The following is a 26,526-nucleotide window of genomic DNA, read 5'->3' as shown; positions in this document are numbered from 1 at the left end:
CCCATCTCTAACGCCAAGGCAACTTGTTTTTGACTTTGCTTCATTCGCAAATGGACGTCACTTCATCTCGTCAATACACTAGTACCTTCTTCGGAAATATGTCATTCCATATTTTTGTTGCCAAAACTATCTCAGTCAAATTCATAAAAATAAATTAAATAATAAGATTATAAATTAAAAAAAAATAAACTTTTGTTTATATTATCTATATTTATAATATTAGTATTTTGTTAATTTAAATGAAAATAATATTTAATAAAAATATTTAGCTAAAAAATATATCAAATTTAGCTATGTTAAAAATATTTTAAATTATAGATTGGCGTGATAATAAGATTGTTCAATTTCTTTACATGTTTAGATTTGAGTTTGGGATTCGCATTTTTTAATAAATTTACGACCAAAATATTTCAAATAATACGTAAGGGTGAGTATTAATTCGAGTTGATTCATATTCATCCAATCGGAATGGTTAATCAAATATGCTTAATCGCTGATAGTTAATTTACCATTCATAGGGTAGCATTATTATCGGTTAAAACTTAAAATCTAGTTTTCACAAATATAATCATCTGCACTTCAATAATTCAAGACATCGACTATTATTCATTTTTTATTGAATTATACAAACATATTATAACATATTTTTATTAAAAATTATATAACATACTATATTTTAAATCTTTATGTTGCATCGATTTAACTATTTATATTTATTATTATAATATTACTTTCTTCATCTCAAATAAGAATCTCCTATGAAAAATCTTTCACTAGACTTTTTTAAACAAATTATTTTTATTTAGTTGAAATTCATTAAAAAAAAATATAAATTAATAAAACTTATTATATTCTAATTAATATTTTTTTTTATTTTGTAATTTTCAATAAATTTTGATCAATGAGAACGAGTACGTTAAGAAGAGTATATTAAAAAATGTGTATTAAAAAATATGTTACTAGTTGTTCAATCGTTATTAATACATTTAATTGTATAAAAAGTACCAATAATGTACTTAATTTAATTATATTTTAAAAATAAACCTCAATAATATATATAAAATTGATTGTTTTATTTTTGTTATTGTGGTTATTATATTAACAAGTTTTTGTGATTTTCGATAATTAATGGTAAAAATAACATTTTTTAAATATTTAAAACTAATATTTTCTTCTATACAATTATTTTCCAACTATTTAATAGTTAAAAACTAATATTATTTCTTTTATGTCTTTACTGGTATGTGACATTAGCTTGTCACTTGTTAATCGTTAATATATTCAATAAAAGATCAATCGAGAAAATTCATGTGATATAATTAATGTGATATCTTAATATTTTTTAAATTTTCAAAATAAATGTTATTTATTAACTTAAAAATAAATGTTAGGAACAAAATATTTCAGATTTTAGAGGAATTAATAAAAAATAAAATTATAATTTTTTTATAAAAAAAACATAATATTATTAAATACGTATTATACTTAATAAATACATACAATAAGTAATATTAAATAAAGAAAATATATTTATTATCCTAACACTACAATTTAGAACTAAAACAAATTTTTCTTATATTTATTTTACTGTTATAATTTTATAACTTTAAAATATACTTTACAGACAATAAGAACTAAATATTTTTCATTATTTATGTACTTTAATATTATTTAATTGATTTTAATTTTTTTTGTACCTTTTTTTTATATTTATGTACTAATTTATAAAATGGTAAATATTAATTCACATTTATTTAATTTTTTTTCACATTTTTTATCTTTCTAATCTGTTTATAAAAATAATTTTTATTTTCTATATTTTTATTCAACACCTGAATTTTAAAACGTCTTTTATAAAGTCTCACATAAAAATTAATGCCGCAATTTAAAGTCAGATTAATTTATAAAAAAAATGTTTTATTATTGCAAAAGTCAAAATTGGCAGTTCATTTATTTTTTCCATATCTTTTTATAGAGTGGTTTCCAACCCTATACAGTCCGGTCCACAGGTTGATAGATTAAAGTCCTTTTTTACACCATATTAAGCGGGTTAGTTTACTTTTAAAAAAAAATGGGCCTAAAAAAACTGTCTGTAACAATTATATATATATAAATTTGCCCCTTTTGTAAGACCATTTTTTAATTGAAATAATATTTTTTTAAAAAATATGTTTATTTAGTTAATAATTATTTTAGACAAGAGATAATAAATATTTAAAATTAATTAGGTAAAAATTTTCTCATTTTAGGAGTGGAGAAGATAAATATACAATAAATATTTTTTCTTTTAAATATTAATTAATTAAGAGAGAGAAAGTTAATTTAAGATATGTTAAGGATAACTTTGAAAAAATAATTTGAATTATTGTCAAATTTAATTTTCTTGACTAAATTAGTTAAATTTCTTAAAGGGTGTGATTTAATTGAAAGGATATTATGATTAAAAACAAAAATTATAATAAATAATATCAAATTAAGACTGATTATCATAATTAATAAGTATAAAACTCAAGCATTGATATAAATGTATAATCAAATAAATTATAGTATTTATTACTCAAAAGGGTAAAGATAAAATTACACTTTTGGTCTTATATTTTTTCAATTTATAATTTTTGTTCTTTTATTTTAAAATAGAGACATATAATTTTTCTATTTTTTAAAATACAATGTTTTGGTCTTATCATCAATTTGATATTCATTAATTGTTAAATTTTGACCTTGTCCAATAATCTGTCAACACTTAAGTGACATGATATTCATTGATGTGATATATATTAGAATAAATATTTTAAAAATAACAAATTTTTTTATTTGTATCTATTTTAACAAATGATTAATTTTTGTTTAATTAATAAATATTTTTTTGCATGATTTTGTTTTTAATTTTGTTTTATCTTCAAATGTCACATTATTAAATGTTATAACACTTAAATATGAATAAATACTAAGATTTAACGATTAATTGATGTTAATTTGTCAAGAGAATTAAAATTTTATATTTTTAAGATTAAAGGGACTATACCTTTATTTTATTTAAAACAAGATGACTAAAATTGTATATTAACAAAAATAAAGAGACAAAAATGTAATTTAGCTTGACTTACAAGTTCAACCATTTTGAACCAAGTTTTAAATGGGTAACTAAAATGAACAAAAAAAATTATAATTTGACTCAACTCAATTTAAATGGGTAATGAGATGACCCTAAGAGTTTGGACTTTTTTTTATAGTTCAATCTTCATAATTTACATATAAAACTGAGCTGATACTTTTTAGATTTTATTCAAATTAAATTTGTTGATGTTAAAAATGAGTCGTTATTATTATTGTAATTGAATATTTTGAAAGGATAAAAATACGATTATTTTTTTCTCGAGCTTATATAGAAAATACAATTTATCAATTCAATTAATAACAACAGTAAAAAATGATTGAGATAAAAAAAAGTACAGACTGGTGTAACATCTAGTTGAGTTAATCCTATGAGTTTAGTAGGAATCGGTCATTATCGATCAGTATAGACTATAGACTTAAGAAGAAAAATATAATGACCTGCCTGCAAACCTGTCGTACGTTGATAATGGTTGGCAAATATGTTAGGAATGAATCGATACTATCTATGTTACACCCCAACCCCAATAATGCAACGAAGGAAGAAATGAATCACTTAATTTGACGTGTTTTCAATTTACTCATGACATTGTTGTGATCCTAGTCGACGGGGACAGTTTATTTTAAAAAGCAAAAAATAAGCATGATTTTGTTAAGCAAAAACAAATGGAAGGCGTCTAGTTGAATAGAGTTCACGTCATTTAATTATCTCGATCGTAGTCTACTCTATATACCGCGACATACATACCATGAATATGAATGAATGAAGAAAAATCATTCTCCTAGCCGCCCCCTAGAGTCACGTTAATATGTCTCATATATATCGAAATGAAAATTGACGTAATTTTGTATATAGTATAGTGGAGCAAGCCCATGCAGCTTAATATGAACAGTAATTAAAACACATGGAGCTTCCTCCGAGCCTTTTGACAGACGAAGCGAGCCCCGAATGGATGAACAAAGGAGACAATGCATGGCAGCTGATGGCAGCCACAGTGGTGGGCCTCCAAAGCATTCCGGGCCTCGTCATTCTGTACGGAAGCCTAGTGAAGAAAACATGGGCCATTAACTCCGCCTTCAGGGGTGGCGTTGGACGACAAGTTCCTTCGCGGCGGTCCTCCTATGCTGGGTGGCGTGGGCTTTCCGCATGTCATTCGGCGACAAGATGGTATTCTTCTTGGGGAAGCCCGGGGTGGCGTTGGACGACAAGTTCCTTCTGGGGAAAGCTTTTCTGGGATTCTTCCCCACCGCAACTATGGTGCTCTTTCAGGGCGTGTTTGCTGGGATTACGTTGATTCTCATAGCGGGTGCGCTACTAGGGAGGATGAACATTCGTGCGTGGATGCTGTTTGTGCCGCTTTGGCTTACTTTTTCATACACTGTCACTGCCTTCAGCATTTGGTGCCCCCATGGGTGGTTGGCCAAGCTTGGGCTTATTGACTTCTCTGGAGGATACGTTATTCACCTCTCCGCTGGCGTTGCGGGTTTTACTGCTGCTTATTGGGTGGGCCCACGATGTGAGAAGGAGAGGGAAATGTTTCCATCAAATTCAAACAACATGATTATGGTGCTTGCGGGCGCAGGCCTGCTTTGGATGGGCTGGACTGGCTTCAACGGTGGAGGACCGTTTGCGGTCAACACGGTCGCATCTCTCGCCGTTCTTAACACACACGTGTGCGCTTCTGCTAGCATCATTGTTTGGCTCCTACTCGACACTTTCTACTTTGGTAAGCCCACTGTGTTCGGCGCCGTACAGGGCATGATCACTGGCCTCGTTTGCATCACACCTGCCGCAGGTACAATTACAAATCATCTTTTCCATGCTTTCAAATAATAAATTTTTCACATTTATCTTTTTTCAGATAATTCTACTTGAGATCTATCTCGTTTAACAAAAAAATCAAACTTTGATCAATCGGTGTTATAAAATATTAATAGCAGACTTAACCCTTTCTTCCATTAATTTCTTTGATTAATAATGAAAACAAACCACTTTATTTTATATATAAATAGAAAGAAAAAAAATGGATGTGCATGTGTCTTAACATGTTGTGGTCAAGTGAATATAGGGGTTGTGCAAGGGTGGGCAGCGATCTTGATGGGTTTGATCTCGGGAAGCGTTCCATGGTACACAATGATGGTACTCCATAACAAAGTGCCCTTCCTAAAGCAAATCGACGACCCCATGGCGGTGTTCCACACCCACGCCGTCGCCGGCGCTCTCGGCGGCGTTCTGACCGGCCTCTTCGCCGTCCCTAAACTGTGCCGTCTCTTCTACATGGTGCCCGATTGGGATAAATACATTGGGCTGGCCTATGGCCTCCAAAACGGAAAAACGCAAGCGGGGTTAAGACAAATGGGCATCCAAGTTGGGGCCATGGTTTTCGTCATTATCTTCAACTTTGTCACCACCACCTTGATTTGCTTGCTTGTGGGTGTCATTGTACCACTCAGGCTTGACACCAATGCATTGCAAATGGGTGACAAGGCGGTGCATGGAGAAGAGGCTTTCGCCTTGTTTGGTGAGCCTACGAAATTGGAGAACATGAAGCACAATAAAATTTATGATACTCATGACTTTTCGTTCGTTGGCGAGTCAAAGGTATTTAACCAGCTTCAAATGGTTTAATGAGGTAATTCAATTAGTCAATAAAAGAAATGTGATTTTTTTCCGCCCGGTAACCCAAGGAATTTAAATGTCCGTCCTAGGACCACTCATGTCTGCTTCCATGTTCCTGCCGTCCAAATTCATGTTTCAATTCGCGTTTAATATCAATGAATGAGGTTAGGTAAACGGAGAGGAAAAATTTATGCTTTGCCTTATGCGTGTTTTCCTTACATTTCTTTTCACCAAGTCAACTTGTCTTTAGTTACATTTATTGAAAACTATGAACTTTTTTTTCTTTCTTTACAGCGATAAAATATAACTTGTACAACCGGTAATACGAATTTACGGGGCATTTCACATCAAACAACGAGCTGGTGTAGAATATAATTTCTTATATCGATAACTGGTGGAAAATACCCTAGACTACCTCAGTTGAGGATGAATGAGAGCGTGTTTGGATTCAAGATATGAAAAATCATAAGTTAATATATATAACTTATCTTTTTATGTGAATTTTAGACGTTAAATTTTGGTGGAGCCAGGCAGTTTCAAATAGACACAGAATCGATGAAATTTTTTTTTGGTGAAATAAGCACCCAAAGCTTGAGTATATGGAAGAAGAGGTTTAATTGTTTCAAACATATCTACAAATATTTTAATCAAAAATTTATTGGAGAGTATTTTTTACTCAAGTGAAAACATATCAAGTTCTCTTATAAGAACTTTCAATAAATATTTTATATTTAGAAAAATTCATTTGAACATTTACTTGAATGATAATACATCGACTTCTCATATGAGAATTTATGACCAAAATTTACTTGAAAAAATCTATTTGAGAGATTTTAAACAGATGAGAACTTAAAACTTATTGGATGGAAGAAAATTTGTCAACTAATATTTTATACTTGATAAATTCATTCAAGTATTTTTAGTCAAATGACAACATGTTGATTTTTTTGATAAGAATTTGTCGACCAAGATTTTATACTTGAAAAAATATAGGATGACAACATGTTGGTTAGATGAGGACTTATGACCAAGATTTTATAAATAGGAAAATTCATTTGAAGGTTTTTACCTAGGTGATAACTTGTTGGCCAAAATTTTATACTTGAAAAATTCATCTAAAAGTTTTTACTCGGATGATAACATGTTGCTTTTTTTTGGATGAAAACTTATTGACCAATATGTTAGGGAAAATCCAACCAAAAGTTTTTACTCAAACGAGAACTTGTGAGCTTCTCAAATGGGAATTTGTCGACCAAGAATTTATACTGGAAAATCATCCAAGAATTTTTACTTAGATAATAACATGGTGGTTTATCATATGTGAACTTGTTGGCCAAGATTTTTATAGTTGAAAAAATCTCGAATGAGAACTTATTATCTAGATAAGAACTTTTTAGTCAAGATTTTATAGTTGAAAAAATTCATTCGAGAGTTTTTATTTGCAGATAACACGTCAACTTTTCAGAAGGGTCAATTTGAATGGATTGAACATATAAAATAACAATTCTAATAAATATAATTATGTACTTTTGATATTATTTACTCTTCATGTTTCATAATAAGTGTCATTTTAAACTATTTTACATATTAAAAAATTTTAATAAATAGATGAAAGAGAACAACAATTTTATAAAATTAATCTTATGATTATTTTTTATTATTAAAAATGATTAAACACAAAAAAATTCTATTATATAATATTATTAGAAGTATAAATAAAATAGAGTAATTAATATTGTATTAAAAAATAAACATATTAATTATTTTGATTTTTTTCTAATGTACCACTTCTTATGAGACAGATATAGTTTTGAATGAAGTTAAAGTTTTATTTTAATAATATTCATAATAAATATCTGCTTTAAATGTCAACATAATTACTAACACGAAACTTTTCTTACTTTAAAAAGTAAACTGCTTTTAAATTTTGTAATTTATTTGATACCACTAATTCTTACGTTAAAATTCCTTTTTTTTTGTACGGGAAAGAGAATAATTTTGATAATTAATCGCCGATACATATTCAATGTTTTCTTTTAATCAGATGCAAATTTAAGATGGTTTAGGATTTTGCATATTTGTAACGAGTTGTTTCAGTAATAAGAACTCCAAAATTGACAAGTAACACAATTCTTTAATTAAAAGAGGATGCTTTAATTAAAATATATTAACTATGAGCGTCTTATCCAATCAGCATTCAGTTGTTGATACACGTAGCAAAATATTACTAGTGGAATGGACTACATACACATAGTTGAGAAAAATTAGTTACATACTCTATCATTAACTAAATTTTATTCTAAATCTTTAAAATAAAATAAAATTAATAAATAAATAATCCTTCCGGCCGATACAATACTGCGAGTGATGTTAGTATCTAGCTAGTTCAGTGATTTGAAAAATATTCTTAACACGATTATTTTTTCAAAATTATAAACTTTTTTAATTCTACATCTTATTTAATGATATATGTTGCAAGCATTTAACTTTTTTCTTAATTAATCGTAATACCATTATAATATTAATATTTTATATTTTATACATCTCATTTATAATAATTATTTTATTTTATTATTATCTTTTATTTATTTAATAACATTATATTTAAGAAAATGCTAATTGTCCAGCCCAAAATGAAGTGGATTTAGGTAGAAGAAAAAGATATTAAAAAATTATAAAAAAGTAATAAAAAATATAATAACTGATATGATATAAAAAGAAAAAAAATATATTGAAAATAAGATAGTTAAATCCACTTTTAATTCTTATAATTTCACGATTGTATAATTTTTTGTCTCTAAATTTTTTTAATTATAAATTTGGTCTCTTAAGATTTTAAAAATAAGTAATATTAGTCCACTAATTAACATGTCATCCAAAGTTACACACAGGAAATATTAATATATTTGTGAATGATACCATCTAATAAATATTTAGTTAGGTTGACTTTTACGTAAAGAATAAAATTATTTTTTCACTACATATGCTTTATTTATTTATTTTAACTAAAGTTTGTAATCTTTAAAAGTAATTTTAAAATTTATTAATATTATTATTTTTCTACATGTTTAACTAACTCTCTGAAAGTATCTTTCAGATATATATATCAATATTTTTCTATTTAATTTAGAATACAGTGTTAATGAGTAGGTCAATATTACTTAATTTTAAAAATAATAAAGACCAGATTCACAATAAAAAAATTTGGATAACTAAAATTGCATTCACAAAATAAAAAAATCAAAAGTGAGTTTATAATAAGTTTATATTTATTAATTTTTCTTCAGGGTTGAGGGATAACTATTCTTGAACAAATTATCAAAAAGGAAAAAAAAAAAAATAGTACATTGCAAAAAAATATTAAAATACATAATGAATTTTGTCAAGTGTTGTTAGGTGGAAAAGGGTTAATATATATTATTTGTTTCAATTTGATTTGGGAGACAAAGACGCAGTCACGCGTAGCAACAGTTGAAGTATTCTTTACTCCAAGCAACAACGCAAAGCAAAGAAAGAGTCGAAAAATGTCAGACGCAGCATTGCAGGTACTGGACGGAACGAACCTGAGAGGCGTGGATCTGTCCCTCCCCGACGGTTCATTCAGCGGAGTTAAAATTCTCGACATTGCCCATTCCCGCGTCTCGTCTTCTCTCTTCGGTCTCTCATTACCCGATTCCCTCAAAGCCTCTGCTCTCACGCGCCTCCGCACACCCGACGTCCACGCCTTCCGCTCCGCCGAGTACGCCGAGGACAAGGCGTCTTCGATTCTCCGAGACTACATCACCGCCATCGCCGATGAACTCAAAGGTTTATTATCTTCTTCTGCTGATCATGACGCACTATAGGTAAACTTGCGCGTGCGTCGATTAACCTCCTCGCGCTCAAAACTCAAAACAATAAACAAAACAATTCTAGTTGTTTAGGTTTAGCGTTTTATCTCAGGATGCAGGGAGGTTATATAGTCTCTGCACTAGTAGATGATCGATTAAGTGCGAATTCTGATTATTAAGATATGCCTTCTTTAATATCGATCCGTGATTCTGATGCTTTTTTTCCTTTTCAATTCGTATGAAATACGTCTGAATTTATTTTACTATTTCGTTCAGTTGAAATTGCAAAGAGTCTATTTATTTTCTTCACTAATTATCGCACACGGTTGCGTAGATCTCTCCCTGTTGTTGTTGTAATTTTCAGTTGCCGGTTGCTGAAAAGACTGAACTAGGACGATTGATTGTAGAGAAAATAAAGCCACAAAAACCTCGAGTTCCCTGTCTGATGGAATTTGACTGAAACGTGACGTGGATAATAATTTTGTTACTTTGTAGAACGTGTGAAATTGGATTAGTTTTCGTGTTTTATCTATGCGTGTCATGCTTTTACGAGCAAATAATTGGTTCTTAATATTTTTACAAGAAAATAAATTCGGGTTTTCATTTGTATGTATGTCTGTAGATAATCCCCTTGTTGTGTCAATCTTGGATGGAAGTACTCTCCGTATGTTATTAGAGGACGAGGATGACTTTGCTATGCTAGCAGAAAATCTTTTCACTGATTTAGATGTGGAAGACAAGGGGAAAATCAGCAAGAGTGAAATTCGGAATGCTCTTGTCCAGATGGGAGTTGAGATGGGCGTTCCTCCTTTCTCAGGTTCATTTTACTTTTTAGTTTTGGAAATTGTGTTTATTTTGCTCTTTATTATGGTTTTTGATTTCAGGTGAATAGAATATGGATAACACAATTATTTTGCAGCTGCAATTTTGTCTGTTCATCTCATGTTCTCATTATTATTATTATTATTATTATTATTATTATTATTACCAGTATTCTGTTTCTATGACCCTCATCTGTAAGATGTAAAGCATGAAACAGTTCGCTATTCCTATTTCATCTTGATTAATATGTACTTTAGGCCTTGTCCTCGTCTGTGGATTGAAAGCATTTCTTAATCTCATAATGTGATTTAGACATATCAAAGTGAAAGATATAATTTGTTTTATTTTATTCATGGACCTTTTCCTGTCATTAGCAAGTTTCTGCTATATCCTGGGTTCCTCACCTTTTTCCTTTGCTCCAGCGAATTACTATGCCCAATTTTTTGTTAGATTGAAAGAGGCAAGTAATATAATTGTATAATCTGTAATAAACAATTGCATTCTTGTTTGTTGGTTTCCTCGGTGGATTTGTAGTGTCAGAACGGTTTTCTCAATGGATATGCAATTTTAAGAAGTACTTTTAACAGGAATAAGGTTCCAAAAATATTATATCTAGCACTGGCTTCTACAGTTATAATTTTTGGATTGCCTTAAGGATGTTTTATATTATAATCTAGCACTGGCTTCTACAGTTATAATTTTTGGCCTTTAAAATTAAGGTGGCTCTCACATCGTCATCACAAGCCATATGTTATGCAACATGGCTGGGACCTTTGTGTACTTGTGCTGATTATTCATCATCTTTTTTTTATTAGTATTAATGATTTAATGTCTTATTTGCCATTTGCCAATGTAGTGTTTGATTTGATTAACAGTATATATATATATATATATACACCGATCACAATAGGTGGTATTTACTGTATTTTGATATGTAGGATTTATTTAATTTGTCAGTAGCATACAAGTCTATTTTCTCGGCCTGATAAAACTGACCTTTTAAGCATAAATGAGCAGAATTTCCTCAGCTAAATGACTTGTTGAGAAAACACGGGGTGGATGGGGAAGAAAAATTGGGTCAGGCACAGTTTGCACAGCTTCTGCAGTCTGTACTGCAAGATCTAGAAGTGGAACTTTCAAAAGAGAATGTTGTTTCCATCCAGAATATTCAAATCATTAATGGCTCTAAGCTAAGACAGGTATTTTTCATATATTATTTAACAATACTAAGTTTTAGTCTTTTTTGTCACATATCTATAGATTCTATACCATTATTTCTATATTTTGCAAATTAGAGACTGATCATCCTTTTAGTTTATGTAAAATACAACATCATTATTGAAAAACATAAGAAACCCATTAAAGAGTGTACCTAATCCCACTATTTGTAACAAGTCCCATATCGGGGAGGTCTCCTCATCAAGGAGGCCTTATAAGGCGGGAGGTTCTCCAACTTCTTGGACCGGCTTTTGAGGGATAGTTCCCCTCCTTAGCCTTATGCTCGTTACAATGGTGCTTTCATTGAGAGCCAGCCAAATCGAGAAGAGCTACCCACGGAGGGTTCTGACCATCGGAGGGTTCTGACCGGCAAGAAGGCCGAGTGAAGTGCCGGTGAGTGAAGTACTGTGGAGTGCAGTCATCGAGGACGCTGGCTTTCGAAGGAGGTGGTAATGTAACAAGTCCCACATCGGGGAGGTCGGTGAGGAGGCCTTATAAGGCGGGAGGTTCTCCAACCTCTTGGGCCGGCTTTTGAGGGATGGTTCCCCTCCTTAGCCTTATGCTCGTTACACTATCCTTCAATCGTCTGAGACGATTGTAGAAGTTAATAAAATAACTCAATTTATTGGTTGTGATTTTTGTGACATCTGGAACACTTAAGTCCAGCCAACTCTTATCAACTTATATTGTGGACAATGCTGCAGCTATTAGCCAATGAACAGGAACTAAACAGCATTGTGGAGAAGGCATTGTGGGAAAAACAGGAAGCAAAGGACGGCTTAGGAAGCACAGAAATAATACGGAATTTCCTGGAGAGAAACGCTAAGGAACTAGGTTTACCTGTAGTAGCTGACGAGGCAGTCGTTCTTCTTTATGACGCTATCTTTGCTGATATAGCAAAAGAAAAAGATGGTGTGGAATTAGATAAAGAAGAGCTGGCAAAACTTGTGAAGGATATCCTCGAGAAATTCTCAGAGCAGCTTGAGGTTAATCCTGTGTATCAGGACTTAGCTTGAGAAAGTTGGGTTAATGGGCCACATTTCATATCGTATGTTATGTCTGAAACTTTGTGTCATTACATTGCAGAGCAATTGGGATTCGCATCCACCCTCTTGCAGCGAAATTTATAATGTATAATGAATTTTACTTATGCGGAGGTACCTTAAATAGCATGCTCACGGGCTTCTATACCTATCCGAGGTATTTTTGCTTCAAATTTATTATATTAGTGTAAATTTTGAATAAATTTTTAAAATAGGGTGAGTTCTGATTATGGATGACCATTTCAAATCGTGAGCTTTAAATATAAAAATGTGAGAGGAAGGAAAATAATGAAAATAAATGATATTTTGCATAGAATCATCTACTTCACTTTTATATTTTATTCTTTAATAATAAAATACAAAATTGTAATTGATATTTTAGACTTTAATTTTTTTAAAAAACTTTTTTAAAGTAGTTAGTTGTAAATACAACTTAAAATAATGTTGGCAAGTAGTAAACATGAAAATTGAGAAGTCATGAACATGGTGTGAATAAATTAAATGATTCATGGATTATTTATACTCCAAAAATGTTCAATAAACTTGTTTTAATAATAATAATAATAATAATAATTTATACTAATATATAAAAGGATACAATTTTCAATAACTACTTTTAAATTTTATCTTGCTTATTTTCTATAATTTTTTAAGATTACTTTTTTTTATGAGTAACTTCTCATTTTTTTCCTCTTTTCTATTTTATTTTAAAATTACTATAATTATTTATAAAAATAATTATTTTTTCTTTTAATATAATACAGGTACAAAGTGCCTTTTTTAATGATGATGATGATAGTAAAAGTTATAACTTCCTCAGCTAAGTTCAAGCTTTATAAGTATATTTTTTTTAATAAAAATGGTTGTAATAAAAATCAAATTTAATTTTTTATATTTTGAACTATCTCAATTCATTCTTTTAACCACTATACTAATTATAGTAGTATCGAATTTTATAAGTATGTTATTAAAACATATGTAGTTTAGACGAGAGAAAAAAAAATCTGGTTTGGTTTGATTAAAAGAGAGGGTCCCTTTTCAAGTTTGTTAATGGAAGAAAAAAATGGGTGTCATATTTAAATATGTATCTATTAGAGTTGACGATGTGATGAGAAATTAGAATAAATAAATAAATAAATATGAAAACATCTATTAAATATTAAATTAAAAAATGAACCACTTAAGAAGAGGTTGGATAAATAAATAAAAATGTTATAAATACATTAAACGATTAAAATTCAAGTTTCATATTTTTAATTTAAACTTCAAATTTAACATATTTAAATACATTTTTTTTTGTCACAATTTAAATAAAGAAATTAAACTCAAGCACCACTTTTATTGGTACACAAACTTAAGCGCCACTTTTAAACAAGTTAAATGAGACAACCTAAATTTTAATGTTACAATTTAATTCAACTCGTTTATACAAATATCAAAACGACAGTCTCTTGTGGGAAAGCGTCAATTGATTTTTTTGTGAGTGAATATAAAATAGCGACAACAAACTTAGAATCTATAATCTTGTAGTACAAATTACTGAAATTCTGCATCTCTAAATCGACTTTAGCCGAAAGGCATCATGCTTTTCCCAAATAGTTACGAATTTTACCAGATGAGTTGTCATTGGCTTCAATCATTTTGGCCGAGAGAATGACGTGAAAAACATGCGGTTAGCAGTTTAAGCAAACAATTGGAGGGTTAACGTTCGCCCTCACACTTCATGTGGACCACCTTTGTGTTCTTCCCATTCCAAACCACAGTGTAGTTAGAAAGACAGATAGAGAACGGCAAATCCAAGTGTAATGGATAGGTTGGAGCCAGCATATTATTGGTTCTCACTTCTCAGCCTTAGAAGGACTCCTAAATCATGGTAGAAAGTAATGCCCGATCGATACATGGTATTACATAATTTTAAATGCATTTATATGTTTAAATCCTTAATATTAACATCCTTAATGATAATTTTATGCACAATACATAAACACTTCAATTACTCATTGATGTTAATATTGGAGATACAATTATCGCTTGCAATTTTGAATGATAATTTTGGATCGAAGATTTTTTTACCCGTAAGTGTGTCTTTAATTTTTCATTGAAAACTTACAAAATTATATTCAACGAAGAAGATAAAAAATGTTACTTATTAATTTAATGCTTTGAAACATATATTTTATAATAAAACAAACATGTCCTAATCCTAACTCTCATCAAATACACCAAGCAATAAAATCCAAAGCCCATTGTCCAATTTCTGGGTATCACAATCATAAAATGACACTTTCTTGCCCTACATGGCCCAACCCTTGTCTATCTTCCTTTTCAAAAACCACCGACGCCACTTTAATCGAAAACTAGTATGCTGTACGGTCATCTTTAGCTTTGCACATGTTATGTTAATATAATTAGATGGCGCAACAATCGCATTTTTTATACCAAGATATGGGATATTCATTATATCTTAAGAATGATTCATAACTTATATAATGATATTATTTTTTCTCTAAAGGGTGAAGATCAGGAAGTAACCTCTCCCCTCTGTATTCATTCTGTCGAAGGATAATTGCTTTTTCTCATATTTCCAATGAATAAAAAGAAAGTTTAAGCTTGTTTGTTCGTTTCAACCAGGTGATTAGAGTTACTCAAGACTAAATGATTTATGACAAAATCAGTGGATGGAGTTTACAATGACTAGAATGAGTTCGGATAGTAAGAAACAACTTATAATTTTGTTGTGTTTGTCATTATTATGACTTCACATATGAATGTCATGAAGAGGACAATTTTTCAGCACCGAGTCTGAATGTTTTAACCATCTCCTTGAATATGAACAACTTTTAACGCAATAGTTGATGCAAGAACAACTCCGAAAATATGTGATAAATATTTTTATATGGAATAATTTGATTATAAATTAAAATCACTTTACTATGCTATTTATTCTTTATGAATCAAATTAATATAAAAATATTTAAAACTATTTAAATTTAAAGACGATAATATAATTTTAAAAATGATATTTTAAAAACAATAAGATTTATTAGAATTTAAAATAAAATAATATCTAATTTGAATTTGAAGATAATAGCATCTTATAATAACAGTAATTTATTTATTTTTCTCTAAAATTATTTCATCAATGTAGTTATGATATGAATATAATAGTACATAAACTTCGATTTTATATATATATTTTTACTTAAGTTTAAAATTCAAATTTTATTAGAGAGCACTAGTTGAAATTAAGATTTAGTAAATTTTGTTCAAAACAAATTTGAAATCCACACTAGATGTTAATTTTAGAATTTAATTTCTGTACATTGTTAGCGTAAAATATATTCCCAACCAACCAAAACTATCGATTGTATGATTTTTAAGTAATTATTTTAAGAATCAACTTCTTTACCATATACAACGGTTTGTAATTGAATAATATAAAATTATCTCCTCGGTTAGCGCATAAACTGTTTACCATTGTTTTTATGATTATTAACCAAATATTCAGATTTAAAACACTAAAAAAATTCCAATGGAATAGCATGACCTTAAGCAGCAGTTATTACCTCAAACAAGCTTACATAGCATTCAATAACATAACAGCTTCGTTCAAACATGTGAACAAATTTCAGAAATAACTTGAACAGCTAAAATCTAAAATCAAATTTCGACAACATTAAAACCAAGCCTTCACTTGAAACACTAAGACAATGCATTAACCACTCTATTCTTTACCATCTGCTGCACGAACTGATCTAAAAAAAATAGCATAATATAAAACGAACCCTTTCCTTGCAACACATAATTTATTATTATTACTACTACTACATCCATGCATAAGTCGCTTTACTCTTTGCCATCTGCAGCACGAAGTGAGCCAAGTTGAACCGGGGCTTGAGTCTCTACCACTTTGGATGATCCATAAACTGATAAATCAACACCTTCAGCCTTCTCTTTTTCAAGCTGCTCCTTAATCCAAAAGTATGTAATTCTCAGCCCATCCTGCAATATGACAATTCAGATACTATGACTAAAACATACAATCCTGTTGATTGAGACAATATCATAAAGCAGAAGTAACCCCCTAGAAAAGATAAGATCAACTACAAAATTCAGACATTGAAGTGAAGTAAAATTTGAACACTTTGAAAATGTATGATAGGAAAATACAAACGTACGTAAGTATATCTCATTCCATGACCCTTTTCTTGTTAATGAGAAATCAAAATCAGTAAAACTTTTTTTTTCCCAGATAATAAAAAAATTAATTTTACACAATTAAAATGACCTTTATCTGAAGTCAGAACTAGGAATAAATTGTATAAAGTGAAAACAAAGTATTCTTGCTTCACTAAAATAATAACAATACCTTCAATTTCATAGTTGGAGCCCAGCCAAGTTTCTCTTTGATTAATGTATTGTCTGAATTACGGCCACGAACACCTTCTGGGCCAGGAATGTGGTATATTGGTATATCCTTATTCTCAAAACCAAGAACAATCTCAGCCATCTCATTCATGCTGACCATTTCATCACTTCCAATATTCACGGGCTCACGGAAGTCTGATTTAGTCAATCTAAACACAAAAATGGTCCAGGACCATAATGTTTTAAATCTCACCAAAGATTTAGAACTAACTGACAAAACACATGAAGAAGCTAACATATACTTGACAAGATAAACACTATATTGTATTTCCTAATACAACCATATGGTGAAATCTTAATTTTTGTGAAGTCTCTAAAATCCCTCATGCTTCCATTTAATTCAGTATAGATTTTGATTGAGATAATAATGTTTCTTCCCAATTTAAACAACTGGATTTAACAAAGGAACCTACTAATGAAAATTGGCAATTGAAAATTCTTGGATCATCTTAAACATCTTCAGAACTAGCAACTTCAAATAAATATAGAGACAAAATATAGCTTATTAATGGCAAATGCACTCGACTAGATTCATTTTCAGCATTCATAAACACACAAATCTATAATTTAAATTTTAAAACGAGAAACCCTGGAAATAAATCATTAATTTAGACGTAACAACCACAAAATCAGCAACACATACCTAAGCACACCTTCAACACACTCATCAATGAAGGTGAAGGATCTTGTTTGCAATCCATCTCCCCACATCTCAAATCGATCTTTGGAAGTAAGTGTCTTCCTACAGAAAGCAGCAGGAGCCTTCTCCCTTCCACCTGTATGATAACAAAGCAACAAACTTCTTAAATCCAAAAGGCTACAAAAGAATGTCCACTAATTTATTGACTCAGATAGGACAACTGCAAAAACTTGCAATTCAGTCGAGAGCATACCTTTCCATGTCCCAAAAGGGCCATATATGTTATGGAATCTCCCAATGCGGCACTCAATTCCAAAATCCTTGTTGTAATGCTTGCATAATTCTTCAGTTGCAAGCTTCTCTAGTCCATATGCATCTTGTGGCTACAAAATGTCACAAATTAAACATGTTGTATACAAGTGAATAACAAAAGCATAACTTGAACAAATTGTTAAAAGGATCACCAACAAACCTCAGCGGGCCAGGCATCAGACTCCTTCAAACTCACATTTGTTTCCAACTGTTTAAATTCAGGGTAGATACAAGCACTAGAGGCATAAAAAAACCTAAAAAACACAAACCAAAGATCTTTAATCAAGACAGGGATAAAAACTATTATGCAGTTGAAAGTGACACCATAACACATGTTTGTTCAAATTCAATAACCTCTTAACACCATTGATCCTGGCTGCCTCAATCATGTTGAAGCTAATCATGGTGTTGTTGTACATGATGACAGAGTGGTTGGACTGGATGAAACCCATCCCACCCATGTCAGCAGCAAGGTTGAAGACATGATCCACACCCTTGGTAACTGTCAAGCAGTTATCCATGACCCTAAGGTCGACAAGATGGAACTCATGGCAGAACATGTCCTCAGTCATGTGCTCATTCTTCTTCCAATCAGAAGCAATGATGTAATGCCCCTCAGTCTTGAGGCGGCGTGCAATGTGTGAGGCAATGAAACCACCAGCCCCAGTTATGGAAATTCTGAGCTTCTCAGAGGGCCAGTAAGGTTCCCTCTCAAGGTTTTCGTAAGTGTAGGCTCCATAGTCGGTTGTTCCAGAACTTCCCATGCTGCATCCCACATCGATTGATTAGTCATAAAAGCATAAAACTTTAGCAGAAAGAAAACAAATTCATCACCATGCATGTTGCGGTTTTTAAGGGGCAGAGAAACAAAGACAGCATCTTGGGAGATGAAAACCAGCCGACAGAGATTGGAAGAACATCATACCCCACAGAGGGCGCATGGAATGGAACAACGTTGTAAAAAAAGCAATAAAATAATTAAAGGGTGCATATAAAAAAATAATTTTAGCACCGAAATGGGTGGCACTGGCAGCTATGAAGATTAAAGAAAAAGAGTGAAGGGGAATAAGCAGCATGAGAGAATAGTGAGTGTGAGGCATTATTAAAAGTGAAAAAGGTTGAAGAAAAGAGTGGGAAGAAAAGGGATTTGAGAGATACCTGAGAACTGAAGAGAAGAATGGATGGTGAAATGGTTGTGTGGTGGGTGTCATTGCTGTTTCCTATATATAGGCATAGCCACTCATTTATTTCTTCTCTACATCTATTGGATCCACTCCACTCAAAAACAACTCAATTCTACATTTTTCTTTCTCCTTCTCTCAATCATTTTAAATCTCTTATTTAATTTGTAAAATCAATATTAATATTAATGTGTTTAATACTTTAATGTTATGCTTGACTTATCAAAAAATTTAATAATTTGCTTAATATTATGTTTGAGTGATAAAAAATTATTAATGTATTTAACGTATAAAATTAATATATGAAAGAATACACTATCAAGTAACTTTATAATATTTTTAAGAGTTAATCACCTATACATTGTCATTGTAAAGTTTTTTACACTAGTAACTAATCATATTTTTTAAATTATTTTATTTTATTTTTATTTCATTAAATAAGTAACTGACATGACACTATTAAGAGATATGATTAATTATCAGTGTAAAAAAATTTTACACTAGCAATATATAAATGATTAACTCTATTTTTAATCACAAGTATTACATGATTTATTTAATCTTTATAATTAATAACTAAAAAATCATATCATTTTAATTTTTTATTTAGTGGTAAGAAAATTATATACTACCTTTATACTTATATATTACATTTAATAACTATAATAATTAATACTATCTTTAAATATTTTTTATACGTATAATATATTTTTTTTTTTCATTTTAGTCTTATTAGAATTATTATTTTCAAAATAATTCTCGTAAAATGTAATATCTTTTTTTTTTATTTTGGTTCTTGTAATTTTATTTTAGTCCTTATAATAATTTATATATCATGCCTTTATTTATTTTTTAGTAACGTGAGGAAAAAATATGTCTTTATTTGATAATTGGCAAAACAATTGTTTTAAGTAATAACAAGTGTTTCATTAATGGTTTGACTAAAAATATAACTATATATATAAAAACAAAACATAAACCCTAAATCCTTTAGAGTTTATTAAAAAAAATGAATATCAGATATCCTTTATACAAACCTTAGTAAAAATATATTAAATGCTATTTACAAAAATAAATTAAATTAAATTAAATACATTAATTAAAGAATAAATAAATTAAATTATTTATTTAAATCCTTTAGAGTTTATTAAAAAAAAGAATATCAGATATCTTTTATACAAACCTTACTAAAAAGTATATTAAATGCTATTCACAAAAAATAAATTAAATTAAATTAAATACATTAATTAAAGAATAAATAAATTAAATTATTTATTTAAAGCAATCCAAATTATATATTAGTTTTTTTAATTAGCATTAATATATTAGTTACAATAAATATTTTTTTTAAATACATCAAAAGGAATGATTTTGTCTCTACAGATAAAAAATAATATTTTAAAAAATATTATAAAACTCTAAGTAAATTATAATATTTTGAAAAATACAATATTAAAGGATAATTAATAAATTAAAACATAAAAACGATATTAAAAAGTAATAAAATTCATTGTTCTTAAAAAATAATAAAAATAAATCATAAAATAATATTTACATAGTTACACAACCTCCTAAAGTATTACATTGCTTCTCAGTCTTATATTAGAATATATAATTTAATTTAGTATCATTAAAGTAAATTATATTTTTCAATTCTAAAAAAATACAAACATTATACAAAAGTTGAAAAAAATATTTATTATTATTATTTTATCTTTTTAATTATTTTAATCTTTATAATATATTTCATTTTTTATTTTAATCTGTATAACATCTTATCGCTTTTGAATTAGTCCTTTGAAACAAAATATTAGAGAATAAAAATAAATTATTCACATATTAAAAAAAAAGTTAATGTATGTAATAGCTCATTTGGTCAAACTTTATAATTCATTTACTCGAAACAAAAAATATAAATATTACTATATGAGTTAAACATGTAAATAATATATATATATATATATATATATATATATATATATATTACACACAAAGTAATTCAATATCAAAAATGTAAAGGTAAGTTATTGATCAAGCAATAATTACAAAATAATTATTACACAAAGGTAGTACACAACAACAACACCATCCAACATGGCTCCCAACTTGAACTCCTCCTCCAACTTGTCTTTGTCTTACTCTCTTACCAAGTATGATCATCATAGTCCAACCATAAGAAAACATATAAAAGTAAACTAGTAATTCAAAATAGTCAACAAGTATAAAAGAGTTATATAACTATACTACAACTCAACATACACCAACAATTATCCACTTGAAATTCAACTATTCAACGCAACATGATTTCAACTTACAACACCAATCATACATCAACCTATCTTCAAAGTATGTGAACAACACAATATGATCAACAACATTGCAACTTATCCACATAACATTATAGCATATGCAACACACAACTAAATAGTTTAACCACATACGCATAACATGTATGGTCACACATTCAACTTAAAGATCTCTTACAAATCAAATGAGCATTTTAAGTGATTTGGTCCTACTAAACTAACTAACGATGCAATCATTTTACACCATCTAGATCAATAACTAATTTGGATAATCAACATGCCTTCTTGGATTTTGTCATTTAAACTATGAAAGTTTAGTATTCATGTTAGAACATAACAATTTGAGTGTGAATTTACCACGACCTAAACATGCATAATTAGGCCTCTTATGGGATTAGTCCATCGACTACCCTTTAAATATTACGTCTTTTTGGTACTTAATTAAGGATTTGACCCCAAGCTTTGTAACTTTCTTGGTTTGATCACTTTGTACACGTGTAACTCAACTTGGTTCCCATATGAATTAACATCCAGTCACTTTATAATCAGTATAACTCAAATTGACCCCTGTATTGTGGTCACTTATACACATTATGGCTCAACCTAGCCCTCATACCACATCAACTAAGGTCTTAAAGGAAACTCAATAATTCATTTCAATAGTCAACTTCTCAAGAAATATTTTCAATAACTAAGGTTGTAGAGCAGCACAACACAATATCTTCACAATGAGATATTAAACGTTAAAACAATTTATCATCTAATGTTAAATCAATTAACACAATACAATTTAATGCCTTAAGCATTCTCAACACAACCACCTCAACATTTCAATAAACAACTCAACTTATAACTATGAATGATTTCAGTCATCAATATACATTATCCTATATCAATGTTTAAAGAAATAACATCATATATCAGCATACAATATGTAATAGATTCAACTAACATATACATGTTTAACACTTATTCACAAAAATCAATATATCTTCATCAAGTAACCCACGTCTGACGTCATTGAGATAGAGAGCCTTTGGCTTGTCTATGCTTAACATCAATCTACTTGCGCCCAACATGAATGAGATAAAAAGCCTCCAACTCGCTCATGCTCGGCGTCAATCTATCTGTGCCCGACATGACTAAGACAGAGAACTCATGTGGCAATCACGCATAGCATGGCTAAGCCCAAGCCCAACCTCATTTCAAGCAAAGAGCCTTTGCCTAACTCATGCCCAGTGTCATAACATGAGCATCCAATATCGTCTAGGTAGAGAACTTTTATCATGATCACGCTTAGTGCCACTCAACTGGAGCTCGACATCACCAAGTCAAAGAATTCCAAAGGCACCTATACTTGATGTCATTCAACCCACGCCTAACGTTCGTGAGGTAGTCTAGCGTCTTAAAGCTGTAGATGATGCGATAATGAATTTTGCACTTAGAAGATTCATGAAATTGACTCTCTTCACCTAAAAATTAAGAAACCCAAGCATGCAATACAATAAGACATATCTATTCATCATAAACAACTAATTTTTCACCAAGATAGTAACATGCAACAACGAATTGGCTAGGATCACTAATTTCACCTTAACACACTTCAAAACACCAAAACTAACCATACACCAATTACATCTCAAGAATTCAACAATGCAACCATGGCTTTAATGAAATCAAATGACGATCAACTTCATGAATCAACAAGAAATCATATTTTAGTTTTCGTTACCTCTAACCCTAAGAGAAAAAGAGAAAAAGGAAGAACGAAAATTCTTTGAGGCAACTCTGCACAATGATCCTCACAACTAGATTCTCGATTCTCCAACACCTTGAAACCAAATACAACAAATCAACCACACTCTAAAGAAGGATTTGATGCTCAAAGAAGTCAACAAGAGGAAAAGAAATCTTACTAACTTTATAGTGCTTCTCTCTAGACTATCACTTTGAATCTCTCTTTAAGAATGAACTTATGAATCTCAAAATCTTAAAGAAAATCTTATATACCTTCTCCTACAGGTCAAACTTAACTTTTACTCAGAAAAACTTCTAAACAACTAAACCTCATAAGAATTCTTGAATTTTTAAAGTTTCTCAACATTAAACAAAAAAAACACCACAACACTTAATTTAATAAAATCAACAATTATTAAATAAAATTATACAATGTATTACAATAATTAACATAAAATGACAATAACCAAAATAAAAAGGATAATGTTTACGAGGATAATTTTTAAAATAGTATGATAACTAAAATACAACATATTACAAAGATAAAAACATATTTATACATTGACATTATCTTATAAAAACACTAGTTTGTTTAATTTTTTATATATAATATCAATAGCATCAATTAAATACTATCTTAATATTTGTATTTGATTTATTTTAATAATACACACATATATATATATATATATATTATTTAATTTGATTATTTTAAAATATGTTTTCTGAAAATAACAAATAAAATAAATATTTTTAAAATATATTACTTAATTTGAAAAAATTCATAATAATTTTAAAATAACAATTAAATGTATATATAATTTAAAATAAATATTTTTAGTCCTTATATTTATCTTTTTAATCTTTTTTAGTCTCCATATATTAATTAATTTATTTTTTTTAATGTTTTCATATGAGTAACACGAGTTTATTAAATTCATGTGATAATAATATATTTAATTTTTGAACGATGATATGTCATTTTTCTTTCTCTTGAAGAAAATTGACTCATATTCTTATTAATTAACTTTAACAATGTTGCTTGCAAAAAAACTAGATAATAAATTAACGTAATTTAAGGTAACTTCAACAAGGATACTATTATTACATTAGACATTTAAAACATAAAGTTTAAGACATTTGTCATGTTAATACGAGCAACGAAGTTACACAAAAATTAACAACATTAATTAAAAAAATTAAAAAAGATGAATATAAAAATAAAAAAAATTATTCTAGATTATAATGATCAAAAAGTGAAATAATATAAATTAAAAAAATATATGTATGTATATTTCAGATCGAACTCTATCACTTTCAAAATCATGTCAAAGATATAATCCAATCCAATGAAAAAATTCCATTTTTGTTATTTTCAATTTGTTTGGTTTTCAGCTTTTTGGTGTCTTTTATTAGATTATGTGAGTTGATGAACATCTTTAATATTATTCATTAAAATGTTAATTATACAAATAAAAAATTTACACATGCAACATATAATCTAAAATATTAGTTATATAATAAACGAAATAACATAATATTTTTGAAAATAATAAATATTTTTACTTGAATAAAATAATAACTAATTATTCATTACTAGTGATATTATACATTTATATCTTCTACAAATTGTTTGTAGAGTAATTTAGACAATTTTCCTTGCGAAAGATGTTAAATGCAAAACTGAAGTAGATTGAAAAATTAGTCTTAGTAGGCCAAAAAATAAAAACATCATTGGTAGTACTTGGAACATAATTGAGGATGAACGCACATTGATGACAGAGAATGAGGAAATTGGAAGAAAAGAGAGGACGAAGGAGAAAGTAGTGTTGGAATTGTGCTTTCCTTTTTTGACTTGTATCGGTGGTACTGAATCAAATGCACGTTCCTCTTTCTGTTTTTATCTTTCTTAGAAAATCATTATATTGTGATTTGGATTTGGAAGAATATGCATCACGCACCTTCCTTCTATCTTTTTTTCATTTCCTTATCTAGACTCGTGACAATGCCAATGAACATTATTAATTTCATCAACAGTCAGCACAATTAAACAATACTAATATTATGTACGTGGCTTTCCACTCTTCTCACCATACCATGGATGTGAGAGTTATTTAAAAATGAATTACATGTGAATTGATTTATTAAATAATTTTGATTTGTAATATATTTAATCGAATTTGCATATATGATTCACCTAATTATAATGGTAAGAAAGTGTTGCCATGTATAAAACAAAATATAACAAAAACGAATCATATTACGAGTGTCGGATAAAAAAATAAAATCAGAAGTAGAATGCACAATCTTACGCTGTTATTTTTTTTTTTTTTTTTTTAACATCATATCAATATCCTTTATACATTACACTCAATAAAAAAAAATATAAAAAAATCTCAAACATATCAATAAGTTTTATTCACATATTTTATATTTCCCTCGCAGCAAGCTATTCCATACATTACTTCTGAGTTATGTATTTAACTAGTCTGAATAACATTTCATATTAGTCTAAATAATACTTCATATTGAAAAGATGTCATATTATTTTTTATTGACCCGGAAAAATCAATCAGAAACCATGAGCCAACTCAATTTATTTTAACTTAGTGATTATAAATAAAATTTGGTTCAATTCACCGACTTGTAATAAGTCATGGTGATTCATAAGTTGATCCACAATAAATATTTTATTTTTAAATTAATTTATATAATTATATATTTATATTATTAATTATATTTTGTATATATTATTTATGAAGTATGATAATTAATATTAATATGATATTATTTATCAATATTTTATATAATAACTTTAATATTATACGATGTCTTTTTTTTTTTTTTGTGACATTTTTCTCCTATCATGAACATAGTTATAATAATACATATAAAAAAATGTTGCTCTATATTAAGAAATATTCTCTCTTGTATATGTATTCTAACAAAATGTAGGATATATATATATATATATATATATATATATATATATATATATATATTAATATTAGATATTATAAAATTTAATAATATAAATATTGTTAAGCTGATTGTCAAATTTGTCAAGTGAGATTTTATTCGACAAATAATATATATTTTTTTGTGAAGTTTGATAATTTTTTTTTAATTTAAGTGAGTCAATTTATTTAATTCACCAACCTATAATGAATTAGGCGGCATTGATTTTTCTAAGCTTACTAAGAGTCAAGTCAAATTGAATTGACCCATCTATTACTCAACTTGTGGTAAATTAAATCGGACCGATTTGAGTTATC

The 26,526-nt window shown here is 28.8% G+C and overlaps 3 protein-coding genes across 3 annotated transcripts; 2 read left to right on the top strand and 1 right to left on the bottom strand.

The window, feature by feature from the left end:
* The first annotated feature begins 4,019 nt into the window (after positions 1-4,019).
* Positions 4,020-6,444, top strand: LOC109797987 (ammonium transporter 2 member 4-like). Its single transcript, XM_083059208.1, is given in 3 exon segments — positions 4,020-4,202; positions 4,205-4,910; positions 5,184-6,444. Coding segments are annotated over 3 exon segments (1,449 nt in total). The 3' UTR covers positions 5,744-6,444.
* Positions 6,445-9,170: 2,726 nt separating this feature from the next.
* LOC109797778 (calcium-binding EF hand family protein) lies at positions 9,171-16,528 on the top strand. Its single transcript, XM_020357913.3, has 4 exons — positions 9,171-9,541; positions 10,187-10,381; positions 11,404-11,585; positions 12,309-16,528. Exons 1-4 carry the CDS (start codon positions 9,259-9,261, stop codon positions 12,618-12,620), a joined length of 972 nt encoding a protein of 323 aa, XP_020213502.1. The 5' UTR covers positions 9,171-9,258; the 3' UTR covers positions 12,621-16,528.
* On the bottom strand, positions 16,175-19,338 carry LOC109797468 (GDP-mannose 3,5-epimerase 2). The gene is made up of 7 exons (XM_020357518.3): positions 19,186-19,338; positions 18,382-18,792; positions 18,188-18,281; positions 17,969-18,098; positions 17,719-17,851; positions 17,017-17,224; positions 16,175-16,649 (listed from the first exon to the last, which is right to left on the bottom strand). The coding sequence occupies exons 1-7, from the start codon at positions 19,236-19,238 to the stop codon at positions 16,494-16,496; spliced, it is 1,185 nt and encodes a 394-aa protein (XP_020213107.1). The 5' UTR covers positions 19,239-19,338; the 3' UTR covers positions 16,175-16,493.
* Positions 19,339-26,526: the final 7,188 nt, after the last annotated feature.

Source organism: Cajanus cajan, chromosome 6, assembly GCF_000230855.2.
Source record: "Cajanus cajan strain Asha chromosome 6, NIPB_CcT2T_4, whole genome shotgun sequence".
NCBI lineage: Eukaryota > Viridiplantae > Streptophyta > Magnoliopsida > Fabales > Fabaceae > Cajanus > Cajanus cajan.
This window is presented reverse-complemented; position numbering and strand designations above follow the sequence as displayed.